The sequence below is a fragment of the Vulpes vulpes genome, chromosome 4 (assembly GCF_048418805.1).
Source record: "Vulpes vulpes isolate BD-2025 chromosome 4, VulVul3, whole genome shotgun sequence".
NCBI classification, from domain to species: Eukaryota; Metazoa; Chordata; class Mammalia; order Carnivora; family Canidae; genus Vulpes; species Vulpes vulpes.
The window spans coordinates 54236676-54259502 of NC_132783.1; the positions used below are offsets into that span (position 1 = coordinate 54236676).

The following is a 22827-nucleotide window of genomic DNA, read 5'->3' on the forward strand; positions in this document are numbered from 1 at the left end:
CTTTCTTTCGCTTGTAAACAGACGGATGGGCGGAGGTGGGAGGTGGGGGGAGAGAGAGAGAGAGAGCATTTCAAGTAGACTCCGTGTTGAGTGCAGAGCTTGACACAGGGCTCAATCTCATAACCCTGAGATCATGATCTGAGCCAAAATTAAGAGTCAGACATTTAATGGACTGAGGCGCCCAAGTGGCCTGATACATTCACATTACTGTGCAACTATCAAAACCATCCAACTCCAGAACACTTACTTCATCATCCCAAACTGTGTTTCTGTACATATTGAAGAATAATTCCTCATTCTCCCTTTCTTTATTGCCTGGAAGAAATTATACTTCATTATACTTATTGTCTCTGAATTTGACTACTCTAGGTACTTAGATAAGTGGAATCATACAGTGTTTGTCCTTTGGTGACTAGCTTATTTTCCTTAGTATAATATCTTCAGAGTTCATCCATTTGTACCGAATGGAAGGATTGCTTTCCTTTTCGAGGCTGAATAATATTCCACTGTATAGATACACCATATTTTGTTTATGCATTTATTTGTCCTTGGACACTTGGGGTTTTTTTTTTTAATTTATTATTATTTTTTTTATTTATGATAGTCACAGAGAGAGAGAGAGAGAGGCAGAGACACAGGCAGAGGGAGAAGCAGGCCCCATGCACCGGGAGCCCGACGTGGGATTCGATCCCGGGTCTCCAGGATCGTGCCCTAGGCCAAAGGCAGGCGCCAAACCGCTGCGCCACCCAGGGATCCCAGGACACTTGGGTTATTTCTACCTTTTGGCTATTGTGAATGCTGGGGAGGAAGAATTTCCTTTGCTCTTCAAAGTTCATCCAGTAGGACCAAGAATCACATTGACATGATACAGATTAACAGGAGAAAATCAAATTTAATAGCATCTGTACAGGAAATCCACACAGACATGCAAATTCCAAAAACAGACCATATAATGCTTATCTGAGCTAAGGAGAAGGGCGGGCAGGATCTGAGGATACAAAGGAGGAGAAAGACCTTTCCTGGAAGAGGGGAGATGATGTTTGGAAAACAAAGGTTGCCCTCTTTAGCAAATAAGTTTCTTAGGCAAAGAGGAATCTTTCTCAATAGCTTTCTTCCTGGTGTAGGCTCTCCTTTCCAATGTAAATTTAGGCAGTTGAGGGGGAGGTAAAAAGCTTTTCTTGAATCTACCAGGTCTTGATTCTTTTAAGTCAAAATAATCTTAGGTCAAAGTGACCTGCCTTGGAGCCTGCCTTTTGCCCCTAATGGAGCAATGCTGCTATGAATGTGGATGTACAAATAAATATCTGTTTGAGTCTCTACTTTAAATTCTTTTGGTTTATACCTAGAAGTAGAATTACTGGATCATTTGGTAATTCTATTAAATATCCTGTCTTCCGGGATCCCTGGGTGGCGCAGCGGTTTGGCGCCTGCCTTTGGCCCAGGGCGCGATCCTGGAGACCCGGGATCAAATCCCACATCGGGCTCCCCGTGCATGGAACCTGCTTCTCCCACTGCCTATGTCTCTGCCTCTCTCTCTCTCTCTCTCTGTGACTATCATAAATAAATAGAAAATATATATGTATCTTTAAAAAAAAATATCCTGTCTTCCATAGCAGCTGTATCATTTTGCATTCCTACCAGCAGTACACAAGGGTTTCAATTCCTTAACAACCTTACCAAACTTGTTATTATTTTTTTTCTTTTTAATAATAATAACCATTCTAATTGGTATCAGGTGATACTTCATGTGTTGTTTTTTTTTTTTTTAAGATTTTTATTTATTTATTCATGAGAGACAGAGAGAAGCAGAGACACAGGCAGAGGGAGAAGCAGGCTCCACACAGCCCAACATGGGACTCGATCTAGGGTCTCCAGGATCACACCCTGAGCCACAGGCGGCACTAAACCACTGTGCCGCAGGGGCTGCCCCCCTCCGGGTGGTTTTTGATTTGCATTCATCTAATGATTAGAGGTGTTGAGAACCTTTTCATGTGCTTATTGGCCATTTGTGTATCCTCTTTGGAGAAATGTCTATTCAAATCCTTTGCCCATTTTTTTTTTTTTTTAAGATTTTATTTATTTATTCATGAGACACAGAGAGAGAGTCCAAGACATAGGCAGAAGGAGAAGCAAGCTCCCTGCCTGATGCAGGACTGGATCCCAAGACCCTGGGATCACAATCTGAGCCAAAGGTAGAGGCTCAACTGCTGAGCCACCTAGGTGCCTCTCTTTGCCCATTTTTTGTTTAGATTTTTTAAATTGATTAACTGTAAGTATCTTTCATATATTCCAAATATTAACCCCTTACCAAGTATAAATTTGCAAATATTTTCTGACATTCTATGGGTGGTCTTTTCACTGTTGATAATGTCCTTTGATGCACAAATGTTTTAAATTTTGCTATAGTCCAGTTTATCTAATTTTTTTTCTTTTGTTGCTTGTGAATATTTTTTTTCTTCTATTTTTTTATTTGTTTGCCATGGAGAGGTTGATGACCCTGAGGTTTTTCCAACTGTTATATGGTTAGCACTTATGTTAGTTTACCTTACCTAATTTTAGTCCTTATGTGCCCTTAAAAATATTTTTTCATGGTGAGACTTTGTAATGGGCTCTAGAATGCTCTGAATATATATGCTCAGCAATGCCAAAAACTGCAGAGTTCTTCATGTAGAAAGCTGTTTTGTGCCAGGCACTGTTCTCTGTGCTTTAAACCATGGGCTCAGGCTTCTGCCCCAAGAGGTGGAGTTGTATTATTCCCATTTTACCATAAGGGTAAAAAGAAAGTTGCAATAGCTTAAGTTGAATCTGTTTTGATGTCTAATTGTTTATGAAAGAATCAGCATAAAAGTCAATTCCTTACTCAAATAAAATAAAATGTAGTGGTTCTTTACATTGAGATTATTATGGCAGCTCATTTCCTGAATTATGTCACTGTTTTTCTCTTTACTTTCCCTGAAGAGTGTGTTCTTCTCTCACACATTTCCAAGCTTGCTAGTAATTGATGATTTGTACCCTCCGTAGATGCCATATTTTTACCAAGCACAGAATATAGGTCATAGGATCTATCACTTGCGGACCTTTTATGTTGTACAGTGAGAAGCATTTGCAAAAAGTATTGGAAAACCTGTCCTCAACTGGAATTTTAAAGGGGAACTGGATATCTAACCATTAAAAATTTTTGTAGAAGAATCCAGAGAAATAAAGAAGAGGTTTAGCAGCTTCTTCAAATGTTTTCTGGAGAAATAGGGCACTGAATCTATGTATGTATGTATGTATGTATATATACGTATTTATTTATTTATTTATTTATGATTTTATTTATTTATTCATGAGAGACACAGAGAGAGAGACAGGGAGAGACACAGGCAGAGGGAGGAGCAGGCTCCAAGCAGGGAGCTTGACATGGGACTTGATCCTGGGACCCCACGATCACGCCCTGGGCTGAAGGCGGGTGCTAAACTGCTGAGCCACCCAGGCTGCCCCCACTGAATTTATTTTATTTTGTATTTTTATCTTAAGCTTGCTGCTACTTTTTAATCATTTGAAATTGCTCAGGAGGCTAGTGGTTTGGTTCTATTGTTTGAGAATGAATTATCCCAGAGAAGTACTCTCTGCTCTTTCTTTAACCTGTATAACTGACAAGCTGAGGTTTATTCATATGTAGAGTATGAGCTTCTATTGTAGGGATAGCTAAGCAAATTAATGTATATTAAGAGAAAAGACGTTTTAAGAAATACTTGGATCAATAAGTAGATATTATAGGTGTGGATTACCAGCTTGAAAAGAATTAGAATATCTTAAATTCTCTAGAAATAAAAACTGTATTTACTATAAAATAAATCATACGGTTTAGAAGTAATGTCACTATCTACTAGTTCAGAATCATGATAAACATAACAGTATTGTTAGATATAAGGCTTAACAAATTGAGCTGAATTGTTGCACGTCCCATATTTATTTTTTCTTTTCTTTTCTTTCTTTCTCTTTCTTTCTTGTTCTTTCATTCTTTTTTTGCATGTCTTATATTTCTGAAATTAGCTTTTATTTTGATAGTAGGCTTACTTATGTGGAGAAAGTTGCATAGGTCTGTGTATTAGGTCTGGCTATTTTCCATTCATTAATTGTATAAACATTTACTTTTAAAATAGTCTGTTCTCTAAGTTATTTATTTTATTTATTTTTTGGTATTAAAAACAATTACTGGGATGCCTGGGTGGCTCAGTGGTTGAGCATATGCCTTTAGCTCAGGCCATGATCCCAGGGTCCCGGGATTGATTCTCACATCAGGCTCCCTACAGGGAGCCTGCTTCTCCCTCTGCCTATGTCTCTGCTTCTTTCTCTGTGTCTCTCATGAATAAATAAAATCTTAAAACAACAACAATTACTGAGTGTCAATGGACTTTTTTTGAGGGGCAGTACACTTCGGTTCATATTTTTAAGTGTTCTTTCATTTTCGTGTCATTTAAATGATGGGTCACTTCAGTTCTTTCAAGTCACGATCCTTAGTGTCAATTAAATGGTTTGATTACGAAGGGAAGCCCAACACTGTTTCAGGAATGTTGGCATGCTTTCATAAAATGTGTATGTCCCTCAAAGTGTAGATTAACTGTGACTTTCCTTTTTTTTTTTTTTTTAAATTTTGATTTATTTATGATAGTGACACAGAGAGAGAGAGAGAGAGAGAGAGAGGCAGAGACACAGGCAGAGGGAGAAGCAGGCTCCATGCACCGGGAGCCCGATGTGGGATTCGATCCCGGGTCTCCAGGATTGCGCCCTGGGCCAAAGGCAGGCGCCAAACCGCTGTGCCACCCAGGGATCCCTCCTTTTTAAGCCTTAATTATTTTACTGAGAAAAAAGCGTTAGTAGTCTTCCTTTTCTTATAGGCACATACCTGTATTTTTCCTTTATAAGCATCATTTTGTTTTCTTTTTTGAGCACATTGGAAACCATTTTGGCAATGGCTATCAAGGATAACATCATGGCTCTTCTGACAGTTGTGTGATGGATATATATATATATAATAAGGTATCGACTGAGGTTTTCCTCCACTGTAATTTTGCTTCTTCATGTTTTAGTTTCTTCTTTAACTTGAAAAGGTCGCTAGTAAAGGTTTTTGAGCCTTGTGGGCTTTATTTGGTTCACTGTTTCTCTGTTCATACATTAGATATGAACAGATACTTATTGTTTCTGTTAGTTAAAATTCAAGGTGGTAATATTTTTATGACCTTTGTATTCATCAGCACAGACTGCCATCACAGTCATCCACAGACTGGGTGGCTTAAACAACAGTCTAAAAAATAGGGTTAGATCAGGGTGCATCCATGGGCAGGTTCCAAAGAGACCTCTCTTCCCGGCTGACAGGTGGCTGGCTACCTTTTTGCTGTATCCTCACATGGCAGAGAGAGAGAGAAAGAGAGTGTGCTCAGGTGTTTCTCCCTTTTTTTTAAAGGGCACTAAATCCATCATGAAGCCCATACCTTCATGACCTCATCTAAATCTAATTACCTCCTAAATACACTGTCGCTAAATATCATCACTTTGAGGATTTGTGCTTCAACATAGGAATTTGGGGAGAGGACACAGTTCAATCCATAGCAGTCCAGGACTGTGACTTCCAAACTATGCTCTGTGGAGTCCCAGGGGTACCATTGTGAACCCACAGAGATGATGGGGAGAAAGCTGATGGGGCCATACTTCCCTCTGTTTTAACCAGAACAGTTTCTATTTAATGTTCTAAGGTATCATTTGAGGAGAGTTTTGTGGTTAGAAAAACTGATCTAAGAATGTTTAATTGACTGCAGTGTTTTTCTTTCCCTTTCTCTCATTGCAGATCAGGGGTGCTCTTCTTTCTGACGACCAACCAGTGTTTCAGCAGTGTGTCAGCTGTGGAGCTCCTTGTGGTTGAGAAGAAGCTTTTTATGTGAGTAGGTCTCTGTTCCAGGAATGGGGCTCTCCGGTATCAGGGGCTAATGGTCAGATTGGTCATATCCAGCCTTGGGCCACAGCTTGGGTCCTGGGGATTGCCAATGATAATTGAGAACAAGCAGCCAGAGGTAAGAAGGTCAATCATGAGCATGTGGGGCATGATACCAAGGAAAAGAGAGTTCAAGGTTAAGGCAGAGCCAGCAAGTCCAAATGCTGCAGAAAAAGGAAGCAATAAAGGGGTAAAAAGGATCTTTTGTTTTTAGAAACTGAGAAGTCATGGTGGCCCTCACAGGAAAAGTTAGAGGGGCTTGATAGAGAGAAAGTGGTTGGTTGGTAAATACAATACAAATACAGAAAGTGGTAAATACAAGGTGTGGAGGTCAAGTTGACAAAGAATGTGGTCCCAGCTTAGCCCTCAAATGGAAAGGGAATGGAAGAAGCCAAAGGGCAGCCTTCCAATAAATTAGGGGCTGTTTTGTTTCTTGTGTTTATCAAGGTTGGAAGAGATTTGCCCATATTTACACCCTGAGGAAAGGGAATCATTCCGGGGGAAAGAATGATATTAGGGGAGAAGTTTGGAATTACAGGAGGAAGATGTCAGGAAGAGGAAGGGATCTAGAGCCAAAAAGGGAAGAAAACAGGATTTGATGGCTGACAGGGATATGTGGTTGAAAGGTATGATTATTGAAGGAGGAAGTGCCATTTTCTTTTTTTATCATGAAAGTAGAAGAAGTGATCCCTGGCTGTATTAAGAAGCTCAAAGGATAGCAGTGCCACCTTCTTCATAATCAGAAGTGGGGAGAAAGTAAAGCCTCTACCATAACTGAGCTCAGCTATTAGAATGTTATTCTCTAAGGAGAGTCAGTGTTAGAAAAGGGGAAGGAGATGAAGATCTGCTCACTGGGAGTGGGTACTCTAGGGGCAGAATGGATGGCATTCAAGGGGAGGGCTTTTTTTCTTTTCTTTTCTTTTTTTTAAGATTTTATTAATTTATTTGAGAGAGAGAGTATGAGCAGGGGAGGGGCAGAAGGAGAGTAAGAAGCAGACCCCTCGCTGAGCAGGGAGCCTGATGCAGGACTCAATCCCAGGACCCTGAGATCATGACCTGATCTGAAGGCAGACATGTAACTGACTGAGCCACTCAGGTGCCCCTCAAAGGGGAGACTCGCACCCAAGATAGTGCCTGATGCTGACGGAATGGAAGGCTGGGGTTTGCCTCAAGGATGTGAGAAGCTGTAGTTATTAGAACCCTGGTGGTGGCAGAAATCGCAGGTAAGCAAGCGGTCTAACCTGGTCTCTGCCTTTTAAACTAATGTAGGATGAATTTTTCTTTTTTTTTAGACATGAATATATCAGTGGATACTACAGAGTGTCATCTTATTTCTTTGGAAAACTGTTATCTGATTTACTACCCATGAGGATGTTACCAAGTATTATATTTACTTGTATAATATACTTCTTGTTAGGTAAGCAATATGACAAACGGTTTGTGTCTGTAGTTTTGGATATGAGGGCAAGCCGATTTCTTTTTACTAGCTTGTTTTTGGTTCTCAAACTTTAAACCAAGCTGGTGACATAAGGATACATCTATCCATTGTACATACTCTGAAATAACTGTTCTCTAAGGACACTTTTGTCAAGACTTGTCCCAAAATAGCTTTTTTTAAAAAAATATTTTATTTATTTGAGAGAGAGAGAGAGCATGAGCAGAGGAAGGGCAGAGGGAGAAGCAGACTCCCCACCAAACAGGGAGCCAGACATGGGACTCCATCCCAGGACCCTAGGATCATGACCTGAGCTGAAGGCAGATGCCCAACTGACTGAGCCACCCAGGCGCCCCCTCAAATAACTTTTAAAACTATTTATAAAGCTATATTTTACTGAAGGATACTATGTCATTTATAAATATGGAAAGAATTCCTAAAACTATTTGAGACTATGTTGGAAGAGCTGGGATAGTTATTACTTATTTGTGTTTTTATTTGTGTGTGTATACATGTGTTTGTATGTAAAGATAGTGAAAGATACTGATTTTTGGGGTTTCCTGGTTTAATACAAATGCTTGCTTGATAGGTAGTTAGACTCCTTTGTGCATTGTGTTTAGGTTTTACTGTAGGCTCATTGTATCAGAATTTCCATATATTTTATTGATACACATAAATATATACATACACACATCTGAAATATATATTTTAATTAAAAAATATTTAAGTAAAGCACTATAGAAGAAGATTCACTGATTGAGTTTAAGCTTCCTTTTTATATATAAGAAGTGTGTCATAATACCCACCATTTGCTTCAACGTGGATGGAACTGGAGGGTATTATGCTGAGTGAAATAAGTCAATCGGAGAAGGACAAACAGTGTATGTTCTCATTCATTTGGGGAATATGAATAATAGTGAAAGGGAATATAAAGGAAGGGAAAAGAAATGTTGGGAAATATCAGGAAGGGAGACAGAACATAAAGACTCCTAACTCGGGGAAACGAACTTGGGGTGGTGGAAAGGGAGGAGGGCGGGTGTTGGAGGGGAATGGGTGACAGGCACTGAGGGGGACACTTGACGGGATGAGCACTGGGTGTTTTTCTGTATGTTGGTAAATTGAACACCAATAAAAATTAATTTAAAAAAAAAAAAAAAGAAGTGTGTCATGAAGAATTAGGTTATAGAACCTAGATCCTCAGAGTATTGACTGGTGTTCTTATAGCTATTCCAGAATCTTCAGATTGTGTGACCCATGATAATTAGTCCACACAGTTTGTAAAGTAGTTTTATGAAACTTATTTAACCCCACCCTCAATCCCAGAATTATATGGTGCTTTTTCTTGGGAGACTTGGAATATGGAGACATCTCTTCAGATATTGAAACCACTGGGAAGTCACATAATCTTCTTCCCAGTTTCTTTACTCAATGTAGTTATAGCAAACAGTCATGCGATTATGTCTACGTAAGACAAATATGCTCTTGACAAATTTTCTTCTTAGAAGAAAAGGCAATAGAATTGTGACCAGATGTGTTGCTTGGACTTCTGCATCTCAGGCACTCAGAAATTGTTAATAATTACAAATAAAGGCACAGAGAGATGTTACGCAGAAATGTGCTTATGCAACAAGTATAAAAAAGAAACTTTATTACAACTTTATATAGTAATATGGTAATTGGTGAGCCAAGGTGGTTGGATAGAGGATGAATTTTCTTTATTCTGGCTTTAGTTTTTCAAAATATTGCACTGCTATTTGCACAATAAGCAATCCCAAATACACAGTTACCTAGGCAATTGGATTTAGCCCCCTCTTTTCTTCCTAAGGATTGAAACCAGTTGTGGAGGCCTTCTTCATCATGATGTTTACCCTTATGATGGTGGCTTATTCAGCTAGTTCTATGGCGCTGGCCATAGCAGCAGGCCAGAGTGTGGTATCCATAGCAACTCTCCTCATGACCATCACCTTTGTGTTTATGATGGTGAGTAGAAACTGTGCTTTTATAAGAAGCATAGTTATTCCTTCCCACAAATTTACCTGTTACCTAAAACCTGCTTTGACAATTCTGTAAATGGGATTCTCTGCTTTAAGGAGGTCATGTATTGAAGTATTGCTTATATTAGAGAATGTATCGATTTTTCTGGACATTATCCAGCCTTTTTGACCACTGTTCTAATATAATAACTTTAGTTGACATTTTGTTACAAATGGTTTTTTAAAAGATGCTTCTTGGTGACACACAGTGAAACCTTGATAAACTAGAACTTCAAAAACTAAACTAGACTTTAAACCAAAGATTGCAACAAGAGATGAAGGGCACTATATCATAATAAAGGGGACAGTCTAACAAGAAGATCTAACAATTGCAAATATTTATGCCCCCAATATGGGAGCATCCAAATTAATGACAAACATATAGGAGCTCATTGATAATAATACAATAATAGTAGGGGACTTTAACATCCTGCTTACAGCAGTAGACAGATCCATCTAAGCAGAATATCAACAAATGATGGCTTTGAATGACAAACAACCAGATGGACTTAACAGATATATTTAGAACATTTCATCCTAAAGCAACAGAATACACATTCTTTTCAGGTGCACATGGGACATTCTTCAGAACAGATCACATACTGGGTCACAAATCAGGACTCAACCAGTACCAAAAGACTGGGATCATTCCCTGCATATTTTTAGACCACAGTGCCTTTTTTTTTTTTTTTTTAAGATTTATTTATTTATTCATGAGAGACATGGACTGAGAGAGAGAGAGGCAGAGACGTAGGCAGAGGGAGAAGCAGGCTCATCTCAAGGAGCCTGATGTGGGACTCGATCCTGGATCCTGAGATCACAACATGAGCCGAAGGCAGGCACCCAACTGCTGAGCCACCCAGGCATCCCAGACCACAGTGCTTTGAAACTGGAATTCAATCACAAGAGGAAATTTGGAAAGACCAAAAATACATGGAAACTAAAGAACATCCAACTAAAGAATGAATGGATCAACCAGAAAATTAAAAAGAAAAAAATACATGGAAACAAATGAAAATGAAAATATGACAGTCCAAAACCTTCGGGATGCAGCAAAAGTGGTCATAAGAGGGAAGTACATAGCAATGCAGGCCTACCTCAAGAAGCAAGAAAAATCTAAAACAACCCAACCTTATACCTAAAGGAGCTAGAACAACAAATGAAGCCTAAAGCCTGCAGAAAGAAGGAAATATTGAAGATTAGAGCAGAAATAAACAATATAGAAATTAAAAAACCCCAGTAGAACAGATCAATGAAACCAGGAGCTGGTCCTTTGGAAAAAATAACAAAATTCATAAACCCGTAACCAGACTTATCAATAACAAAAGAGAGAGGATCCAAATAAATCACAAATGAGAAGTAACAACCAACACCACAGAAATGCAAATGATTATAAGAGAATATTATGCAAAATTTTATGTCAACACATTGGACAACCTGGAAGAAATGGACAAATTCCTAGAAACATATAAACTACCAAAACGGAAACAGGAAGAAATAGAAAACTTGAACAGACCTATAACTGGCAAAGAAATTGAATAAGTAATTAAAAATCTTGAAATGAACGAAAGTCCAGGGCCAAATGACTTCACGGGGGAATTCTATCAAACATTTAAAGAAGAGTTAATCCTTATTCTTCTCAAACTATTCCAAAAGTAGAAATGGAAGGAAAACTTCCAAACTCTTTCTATGAGGCCAGTATTGCCCTGATTCCAAAACCAGACAAAGACTAAAAAAGAACTATAGGCCAGTATCACTGATGAACATGGGTGCAGAAATTCTCAATATGATACTAGTAAACAGAATCCAGCAGTACGTTAAAAGAATCATTTACCACGATCACATGGGATTTATTCCTGGGCTGCAGGGGTAGTTCAATATTTGTAAATAAATCAGCATGATTCACCACATTAATAAAAGCAAGGATAAGAACTATATGATCCTCTCAATTGATGCAGAAAAAGCATTTGACAAATAAAAGCATCCCTTCTTGATAAAAACCCCAACAAAGGAGGGATAGAGGGAACTGACCTCAACATCATAAAAGCCATATACAACAAATCTGCAGCCAGTATCATCCTCAATGGGGAAAAACAGCTTTTTCTCTATGGTCAGGAATGAGACAGGGATGTCCAGACTCACCACTGTTATTTAGCATAGCACTGGGAGTCATAACCTCAGCAATTAGACAACAGAAAGAAATAAAAGGCATTCAGATCAGCAAGGAAGAAGTCAACCTTTCACATTCACAGACAACATACTCTGTGGAATATTCAAGACTCCACCAAAATGCTAGAACTGGTACCTGAATTCAGTAAAGTCTCAGGATTCAAAATCAATGTACAGAAATCTTTTTTTTTTTTTTTTTAAAGATTTTATTTATTTATTCATGAGAGACGCAGAGAGAGAGGGAGAAGCAGGCTTCCTGCAAGGAGCCTGATGCAGGATTTGATCCCTGGGCCCTAGGATCATGCCTTGAGCCAGAGGCGGGTGCTCAGCCACTGAGCCACTCAGGCATCCCAAAATCTGTTGCATTTCTATACACCAATAATGAAGCAGCAGAAAGAGAAATGAAGGAATGGATCACATTTACAATTGCACCCAAAACCATAAGATACCTAGGAATAAACCTAACTAAAGAGGTAAAAGGTCTGTACTCTGAAAACTATAGAACACTGATAAAAGAAATTGAGGATGACACAAAGAAATGGAAAGACATTTCATGCTCATGGGTTGGAAGAACAAATATTGTAAAAATGTCTATATTACCCAAAGAACTCTACACATTTAGTGAAATCCCCATCAAAATACCAATAGCATTTTTCACAGAGCTAGAAGAAACAATCCTAAAATGTATATGGAACCATAAAAGGCCCTGAATAGCCCAAGCAACCTTGAAAAGCAAAGCTGGTGGTATCACGATTTCAGATTTCAAGTTACATTACAAAGCTGTAGTGATGCAGACAGCATGGTACTGACACAAAAATAGACACATAGATCAATAGAACAGAATAGAAAACCCAGAAATGAATCCACAACTATATGGTCCACTGATCTTTGACAAAGCAGGAAAGAATATCCAATGGCAAAGACAGTCTTCAACTAATAGTCCTGGGAAAACTGGACAGCTACATGCAAAAGAATGAAACTGGACCACTTTCTTATACTATACACAAAAATAAATTCAAAATGGATGAAAGACCTAAATGTGAGACAGGAAATCATTAAAATCCTAGAGAAGAACACAGGCAGTAACCTCTTTGACATCAGCTGCAGCGCTTCTTACTAGATCCATCTCCTGAGGCAAGGGAAACACAAGCAAAATAAACTATTGGGACTACATCAAAGTAAAAAACTTCTGCACAGTGAAGGAAACAAAACTAAAAGGCAACTGAAGGAAGATATTTGCAATTGACATCTGATAAAGGGTTAGTATCTAAAATACAGAAGAAACTTATAAAACCTTAACACCCAGAAACCAAATAATCCAGGCTAAAGATGGGCAAAAGACATGAATAGACGTTTTTCCAAAGAAGACATACAGATGGCCAACAGACACATGAAAAGATGCTCAGCATGATGAATCATCAGGAAAATACAAATTAAAACCACAATGAGATTTCACTTCACACCTGTCAAAAGCTAAAATTCACAACACTGGAAATGGCAAGTGTTGGTGAGGATGTGGAGAAAGGGGAACCCTCTTACACTGTTGGTGGGAATGCAAGCTGGTGCTGCCACTCTGGAAAACACTGTGGAGGTTCCTCAAAAAGTTAAAAATAGACCTGCCCTATGATCCAGTAATTGCAGTACTAGGCATTTACCCAGAGGAAAAAAAATTACTGATTCGAAGGGATACCTGCACCCCTATGTTTATAGCAGTACTATCAACAAAATTAGGGATGCCTGGATGGCTCAGCGGTTGAGCCTCTGGCTCAGGTCATGATCCTGGGATCCGGGATCGAGTCCTGCATCAGGCTCCTTGTGGGGAGCCTGCTTCTCCTTCTGCCTATGTCTCTGCCCCTCTCTCTGTGTTTCTCATGAATAAGCAAAATCTTAAAAAAAATTATTTCCAAATTATGGGAAGAGCTTAAATGTCAATGGACTGAGGAATGGATAAAAAGGATGTGGTGTATATACAGAATGGAGTATTTCTTAGCCATATAAAAGAATGAAATCTTGCTTTTTGTAATGATGTCGTTGGAGCTACAGAATTTATGCTAAGTGAAATAAGTCAGAGAAAGACAAATACCATATGATTTCACTCATGTGGGGAATTAAAGAAACAAAATAAACAATCATGGAGAAAAGAGAGGCAAACCAAGAAACAGACTGTTAACTACAGAGAACAATTGATAATTGCTAGAGGAGAGGTGGTTAGGGGGTTGGGTTAAATAGGTGATGAGTATTAAGGGCATGCACTGGTTGATGATAAGCACCAGGTGTTGTATGGAAATGCTGCGTCACTAAATTGTACACCTGAAACTAATGTTATGGTGTATGTTAACTAAATGGAATTTAAATAAAAACTCCTAAAAAACCCCACAAAACCCAGAAAAATTTTGATTATAAGATTCTCTCATAAAAATGGCAGGTTTATTACCCAACTTCTGGGCTAGTGTTAGAGAACTATTGACTCGTTTAAGCATAACTTAGTGGTTTGGTTGGATCTACTCCTCTCTAAGGGTATATCTAAGCTCTATGAGAAAAAGAAAAAGAACAGTTTGCAGTGTGGGTAGTCTAGGTTGGGTTCCTCCTGTATTTTGAAAAGAGATGTTTTAAAAATACTGAAAAATTCCAAAGACCATACAATACTGTGTCTCCTCTTCTCTGGGTTCCTGATAATCTCGTATACCAATATATTTCTGCTTGCCTTTTTTTTTTTTTTAATGGTTACTGAGGCCTAATCTTACATGTCCTTTAATTTTACGTGTACATAGATGAATCAGTAGGTGAATCAACTAGTTAGTACCTTGCCCCCTATGACATTGAGTGAACAAGAATACTTAGCCTATTTAGTTAATACATGTGTTCTTTCTGCTAAAGTAGGAATAGATGTCTTTAAAAGGAACATAATTAGCACAGTTTTTTGCCAAAGTTTAAGTCTTCCATTTCTGAGTCTGAAATCTTCCAATTTAAACATTATTGAGAGAGTCATAAACCTAGCATATATTTTCTATAATATTATCCAATAAATAGTAAGGTGTCACCAATATGTAAGTTTTGTGTGATATATTTTAGATGCTTTACCTTATTATTATTTAAAAGTTTATATATAGAACTTTTCAAACCAGTCCTAAAACCATATTTTACTCAGAGATGCTGTGTGTCCTATATTAGCAACTGGTTTAAGAACTTTAAGTTCAAAATATGTAGTCATGTCATTGTTATGTCTATCCCAGCATACCTACTGCCAGTTAGAAGTTTTACAGGAACTTCTTTTCCTGTAGCCATCTGTTGCTGGAGTAGTCTGCCCTGGGATCTTCATTGTAATACTGCTTTTTGGTAGCTTTAAATCAAAGTATTCGCTGTATTTTATGCTATACTTCACCACATTATTCTATATACCAGTTCCAGGTTCTGGGTTATTTTAAGCACTCATCCTGAACCTCAGATTATTTCTGTGGTCATGCAGAGAGAGCATGCAAACCCTTGTAAAAAATCTTACTGTGTTATGGAAATAGAGAGGGGCATGAGACGTTCAGGATATGTTCTGGTATGTTTATTGGTGTGAACATACAGTGTTGTATCATTAGAACAGTCAGTACTCATTGACCTTTCATTATGTGCAGTTACTGAAAGTAAAAGCCTTGACAATTAAACGTCTTCCGATTAAATGAAATAATATTGTCATTCCTTTAGAGCCTTAAACAGTCTAAAGTATAGAGAGGCATATGCATGCAAAGTGGTAAATCTTAGAAGAAATGTTTGTAAAGATTGTAGGGGACTCAAAAATTATTCTCTATAATTCTTCATGAAATCTCTTCACCAGGTCTGATTCTTGGTATTTGCTTTTTGTAGATATTTTCAGGGCTGTTGGTAAATCTCAGAACTGTTGGGCCTTGGCTCTCATGGCTTCAGTACTTAAGCATTCCTCGATATGGTTATGCGGTAAGTTTTTCTCATCTGTCATTGTGACTGGTTCATTGTTCCCAAGCTAAGAACAACCAAAATAAAGCCTAACATCCTCATGTTCCCAGCCATGAACTGTCAGAGTCTCCCAGGGGTTTCATTTTAAGCGTAACGAAGAAGAATTTCACCTTGATAATCACCTGAGGTTTCCCCAGTCACCTTGCTGTCTGAGGGAGGGAAAGGTGGAAAGAGAACTCCTTGTGAAGGAGAAAGATTGACTAATTGATATAAAGAAATATAGTTGCGTTTCAGTTCTATACGAAAATGGAGGATGGGAGCCTAGAATACATATTTTACATTGAAATTAGAAGAAAAAGAGCATATAATATAGCTACTGTGTTGGCTTTAGAAAGTTAATCAACTCCAAAGAAAAGTGTGCCCTAGTATAGTAGTATAATTGGGTTTCTAACTCCCCAAAATTAGCACTGGTTTTGATGAAAATAAACAAGCTTCCTACCACAAATTAACAACAGTCATTGAATACTGCTGTGATTTTAATTACACTGCTTTGGGATTATAAAATTGGGGAAGAAGGAAGGAGCTATGGGTAGTATAGCCAAGGGTCTCCCCTCTTTGCCAAATACTATACTTCCTTGTTTTTAGAAGGCAAAATCCCAACCCTCGGCCACTCATTGCCAGGGAAAAGAATTTTCGTTGCTCTGGTGTGACGGAGACTGTGAATGTGAAGCTTTGTTTGTTTTTAGGAATAGCAGTAAAAATTAAACTAGGAGGACATGACAATTCTTTTTTTTTTTTTTTTTTTGGACATGACAATTCTTTGGAAACTTTTTGAAACTTAAAACTATTTACCTTGCCCCATCCCCCCTTGTGTTATAGGCTTTGCAGTATAATGAATTTTTGGGACAAAACTTCTGCCCAGGAGTCAATGTAACAACGAATAATACCTGTAGCTATGCAATGTAAGTTTGTACTCAGTGTCAGAATGGATTTGCTTACTATTGTGGGGTCATGTAGCCTTTGGGCCGCTTGGCTGGTGTGGGTCCTTTCACTGACCACTCTTAAGTTGTACACCAGTGCACATCTCTTTGACATTCTACTATGGTCAAAATTATATTAAGTTGGAGAAATGTTTCTGATATGTTGTTCATTTAGGGCCTTTTAAAAGATTCTTAGTGGCTTTGATGGTGGGTTTTAGTTTTTATTTTCAGAACATCTGAGTTTCAAATGAGCTGCTTTGATATTTTAGCGACGTCTTGGAATATTGGAGTTGTATGGATTATGTGAAATGTACGGATCCATGAACCTCTGGCTTGCTGTGAGCCAGACCCATGGCCAGGAACAAGAGCTAAAAAGGCAGCAAGAGCAGAAGGGAGTGAACATTTTCCTGGCACACTCTCAGCACTTGTCTCTTTCTCCTGCATTTAAATATGAGGCATTGTGAAATCGAAGTCTACGCAGCTATTTTTTTTTTCTTTTAGACTGACTTGGAATATCCTTATTAAAGGATATATCCTCTAAAGAAAGAAACACAGGCTGGAAACCAGCATTCTCTTTTCTTTCATTAGTTAATGTATCAAAATCAAACCATTAACAATAATCATCGACAAGGAGAGTGTTATTCAATTTTTAAAACAACATCCTCTGATTTTATTAAAATCTGCATTTCTGTTTTATTGACAATATGCAATAAATGGGACTTCTTTCTCAGCTGAACGAAATGTGTTTCTTTCTTTAGAGGATATATCCTTTAATGAGGATATTCCAAAACAGTCTAAAAGAAAAAAAATAGCTGTGTAGACTTCAATTTCACAATGTCTTGTATTTAAATGCAGGAGACAGAGGCTGTGCCAGGTGTTTTTAGTACAGGTGCTTTTCTAAACTGCAGCAGGGCTACTCCACCCTGCTCTGCCTCAGCTACCACTGAGGCTTACACCTGATTGAGTGGGCTTGCTGGTGGTGTCTTGCAGCTGAGTATCTGCAGTGCTCAGCCCAGTCTTGGTGCAAGAGCTGATGGGACGCAACGGTGGCAGGAAGCCCTTGCTCACCTCTTTTCCCAGTTTCAAAATTCTTAGCCCATTTTCATTTGTATGGGTGCTTTGTGGGTGATAAATTCTAAAGAGAGCTTTGATCGTCTTGGTAAGGGCCTTCGATGTCATCTGTGAAGATGGAGATTTTCCCCATCTGGAGTGAGTGCAAAATTACTCAATGAATGTTTCTCCCTTTTAAAGACAGCAGCATATAGATCTGGAAACAAATCAGTGTGCAAAAGACTAGCATCTTGGTTCAAAGTATGAGTCTGTGGACTTGGTCAAGTTCCTTAAACCTTAGTCTCTTCATCTTTTAAATGTGTGTAATATTTATCCCATTCAGTTATTTTAGGGATTAACTAAACTGTTATATTCAGATTGTTTAGGATAGTACCTAGTGGATTTATAAGCACTCATCTCCTGTTACCTATTAAAAATGAAGACATAGTTATTTAAGTCTTGGTAACCTATAGATATGGTGTGAATTGATTGAGTAAATTTTACAGATGCTAAGAATGAAGTCATATTCTTTTCCTGTTGAATTTCAGATGTACTGGCGAAGAATTTTTGCTAAACCAGGGCATCGAGCTCTCCCCTTGGGGCCTGTGGAAGAATCACGTAGCCTTGGGATGCATGATTGTTATCTTCCTTACAATTGCCTACCTAAAATTGTTATTTCTTAAAAAATATTCTTAAATTCCTCTTTAATTTACATAATTGATTCACACATTAAAAAGGGAGCATCTTGATTTAAGTATTCAATGAAGTGTTTTTGTTGTCTTTTCATTTGGCATCATACTGTTGAGTAAGAATTATTTTCAGCAGAAACATGCACAGGAACTGTGATGAACTGAATTATACATGAAAGAACCCAAGTCATAAATTAATGATATTAAGAACTGCATATTAGTTCATCTAGTCATACAGTAACCACGGGGAGGCATTTGTTTAATTTATTGACCTAAAAGAGAATTGAATTCTAGGAACTTATGACAAGTTATGAACATCTCTGGAATCAGTTTCCTCATCTTTAAATTGAGTACAGGGTTCATTGCCCTCTAGCTCCAGTATTATATGAATCTATGATCTGCCACTATTTAATAAATAATAATAACAAATAGATGCATTGGTGGAAGTACGAAACATAAACTGTGTTGGAAAAACCCAGTATTATTTATAAGATCAAAAAAGCCATTATGAGAGAAAAGGCTTTGATGGGCCTTTTAAGGTTATTAGAACTTACTGAGATTTCTGTTGTAGAATCAGAACACCTCAGGGGGCTCTGTTGGCCTCTGGACTAGGTGTGGAGGGCCTGGAGTTCTTAGCCCTCCTGAGGTGGTTCGGTGGTCCGTGATCTGGGTGTGCATCAGAACCGCCTGGGGCACTTGGCTCAAATGCAGATGGCCCGGCCCCATGCGCCCTGCTGCATCAGCGGCTCCAGGGCGCTCCAGAGAGAACTGTGCATGCCAGGACCTGGTGACTACCAGGATTCTTCCCGGCTCTGAAAACTTAGATTTATGATACTGTAACTCACATAACTGTTCCCAAACAGACTTTGTTCATTCCTATATATACATCTCTTATTCACAGATTTTCTCTTTGTTCTAACTTTTATCAGTACTAGGTATTAACTTCTTTTTTATTGAAGGGTAAGGCAGGGAAAAGTCTAGTTCAGGGAATTATCATAAAAGGAACACCCCAGTGCAACTACCAACCTAGGTGAAGAAACAGGACATGTCCAGTACATGGAAGCCCCCTCGTGTTCCCTGCCCTATCACTAGCTCCTTTCTGGGTTATTTCTGAAATGACTCAAATACGCCTCTCTGTTGCCATTACCGCACATTGCTACAGCTGGGTTTTGTGTTCCTGTGTGCGTAAAGTTCCTTCTGCCCACTTTCAATGGAGTAATAATTTTGAATAGTGTTAGATTTATAGAAAAGTTACTAAGATAGTATGGAAAAGTTCCCATATACCCTCTGCCCAGCTTTCCTTAATGTTAACATTTATATACCATGGTACATGTCAGAAGAAATTAACCTCGGTACATTATCATTTAACTCTGTACTTTATTCAGATTTCACCACTTTTACACTAATATGCTTTGTTCCAGGATCCATTTCAGGAGATCACATTGCAACTAATTCCCCTTTTTATAAAAGTAAACACTTTTCAGTATTATACAAATTAAGTGAGCCTGAGGATCACCAGTGTAGACTTACAACTGCTTAAGAGTATAACTTAGTGTCAGTGGGTGCCCTGCCATAGTGTTGCAACATCAGTCCAGGGACACAACATTATATTTTTAAGAAACTTTTTAAATGACATTTGATTAATGCATCATCTTGTAACATGTTATCACATGCTCTTTTTACCTGATTACTATGTGACCAGCAGGGTTAACAGTTTTTCCTGTTCTTGGTATATAACTCTGGCTTCCGTAGAGTTCCCTATATATACACTTCTCTCATTATACAGAGAATTATATATATCTATATTTTACATACATAATACACCTAAAGAAGAAACAAAACAGTCAAATAAATATATTAACGCCTACTTTTAAAATGAAAAAATTTAAATGCATCTTGCTATACTTACCTTTTGTATTACAATATCCCTTTTTATATAATTGTTTTAAATTATTATGGTAAGAAATACATAACATAAAATTTGCCATCTTCACCATTTTTAAGGATCATTTTTAAAAGTATAGTAAATGTAAGTCCTATAAAGTAGAATATATTAATTATAGAAATTTACTTCGGACAATGCCTATATTCTTTTGAAGTTTGTTTTTATTTTCTTGGATGTCAGAAGAACTACTCTATAATGGAGAGGATAACTTTTTTTTTTAATGTTAAGTTAAATTCATTTTTCTAAATTTTTTATTTATGATAGTCACACAGAGAGAGGGGTAGAGACATAGGCAGAGGGAGAAGCAGGCTCCATGCACCAGGAGCCCGACGTGGGATTTGATCCCGGGTCTCCAGGATCGCGCCCTGGGCCAAAGGCAGGCGCCAAACCGCTGCGCCACCCAGGGATCCCTGGAAAGGATAACTTAATTTGGTTTAAAATAAAAGACACCTGAGGAATAAATGAAAAGTGTTAGCTGCTACTTATATTCTTACCATTGCTCTCCTGGGGCTTTTACAGAAGACTGCGGGAAGAGTTGCTGTGGAAGGCTCCTTGGCATGTTGGGTGAGACAGCAAGAAAGGAAAGTGGGTGGCTTGAAGTGAACTGTTGAAGAGGCAGTGTATGTACTCATCTTTTTTCCATCTTAGAAGCCATTCTCATGGTCCTAGATATGGAACTGTATTAACCTCAAATACCTCAATATCTACATATATTTGAAAAGTAGCATTACTCATATTTATATGACATATTTAGGCCACCTCAGTACTTGCCCAATGGGCCTCAGATCAGACTAGGTGAGGTAACTGGGACAGATCACCAAGAGCTTGGGTTCTCACCAATGGTGATGTACTGGTGACTACTACGGATGCCTGAGCTGTTCACAGCAGGGCTGATGCTGAGTCGATAGGGATATGGTTCTATCCTTTGAGGAGAGCAGCAGGCCACTTGGTGACAAGTTGATAATACGCGATAACTTTATGATTGTCCCAGAAATCTGTGAAGATCAGCGTCTTGGAGCACGCATCCTTCTGGAGGCGTTAGCTTTGTAGAAATTCTGTACCTTGTGTTTTATTTTGCATTCCCTTGTGGAAGAACTGTACCGTGTTTTATGATACCTCTTGCTCTATTGTGTCTAAAGAATTTTGGCTGTAGCAGTAGAATTATTAGAAAGTCAATGGCTTGAGAGTACTTCTAAGTCATTGCAGCATTAAAACTTGTCTAGCATCCACAGTAAAAAGTAGATTTCATATTACAACCCATTGCTTGTGTGCGCAGAAATAATCCAAAAAAGTTTCATGTGGTGCATTTTGAAAGCTATTTTTGTAAATAGAGTTTGAGAAACTTTTATAGGTCCACCAGTCTAATAAAGTGAATATGTAATCAATAAATATTTTCAACATTATATAATTTTACATTCCCTCTATTTTTAGTATCCTAGTTTGATAAATTATATGGTATAAATTATATGGTAGGGAGGGATCCCTGGGTGGCTCAACGGTTTAGCGCCTGCCTTTGGCCCATGGCGTGATCCCGGAGTCCCGGGATCGAGTCCCACATCGGGCTCCCTGCATGGAGCCTGCTTCTCCCTCTGCCTGGGTCTCTGCCTCTCTCTCTGTGTGTCTCTTGTGAATAAATAAAATCTTAAAAAAAAATTATATGGTGGTAATATTGCTTTCCATACCTCAGAAACCATAAAGTTTAGGTAATTCTTGATACTTTTCATTTTGTTTTGGGTTTTCATACATCCTTACATTCTTCGAATTCCTTCTTGCACCAGCAAAATGAGAATTTCTTTTAGCTTAAACATTTTAAGTTACATGGTTGTTTATATTGAATTGTCCATTTTTCAAATAGCTTCAAGAAGAGCAGCCACCCCAACTTGACTTTTTCAACTTCAGCTATGTGCTTTGGTATAATCTTGTAATTTCTTTCATTTGAATTGTTACCAAGATAGTTTGAATCTTAGGTATGCAGATTTAGATTCAAAATTGCTAAAATCAAGGAGGGCCACCTTCTTTCTGTGTGAAAGGTCAGTCTTTGATTTGTTCATCTGGTCAGTTTTAAGTATTCTCTTCTTACGTTTCGTTTTTGTTGGTAGAGGTAGGACCGAGCAGAGTTCTTTATTTCCTATAGGCCAGGGACTGACAGATTTTATCTGTGAAGGGATCCAATAAATATTTCATAGTCTTTGCTTTTTTTTTTAAACAACCTCTTAAAAATGTAAAAATCATTCTTGAAAAATGTAAAAACTATCCTTAGCTTGAGGCTAGACAACACAGGCTGCGTGAGCCAGATTTGGCCTGCAGGCCATAGACTGCAGAGACCCTTGCTTTAGACAGTTGTTGCTCCTGCTTCATGTGAAACCATACTTGAAATGTTGATGAACCAGATTTCTAAGAAATTTGCTGTTAATTTTACTAAGGTATTTTTTCGAGATATTATATTGAAGCCTTGTTTCTGCATAATAGAAACAAACACATTGCTTCCTAATACTTGACTCTCCCTTAAGACATCTGGCTACCAGTTGAGATCAGGCCTCACTGGGTTTGTGGAAGAGCATGTTTTGCATGTTTAGGAATTGGACTTTTTTTTTCCAGTACATGGAAAAGGGGTGTTGTTATACTCTGAAG

General features: G+C 38.2%; 1 protein-coding gene across 5 annotated transcripts in view; it reads left to right on the plus strand.

The window, feature by feature from the left end:
• Positions 1-18324, plus strand: part of ABCG2 (ATP binding cassette subfamily G member 2 (JR blood group)) — a 144565-nt gene extending 126241 nt beyond the window's left edge. For all 5 annotated transcript variants that reach the window (XM_025998112.2, XM_072754954.1, XM_072754956.1 and 2 more), the window contains exons 11-16: positions 5831-5920; positions 7267-7391; positions 9235-9389; positions 15464-15553; positions 16412-16494; positions 18111-18324. In XM_025998112.2, coding sequence (XP_025853897.1) covers positions 5831-5920; positions 7267-7391; positions 9235-9389; positions 15464-15553; positions 16412-16494; positions 18111-18258 — 691 coding nt within the window. In that variant the 3' untranslated portion in view covers positions 18259-18324. The remainder of the gene's footprint in view (positions 1-5830; positions 5921-7266; positions 7392-9234; positions 9390-15463; positions 15554-16411; positions 16495-18110) is intronic.
• Positions 18325-22827: the final 4503 nt, after the last annotated feature.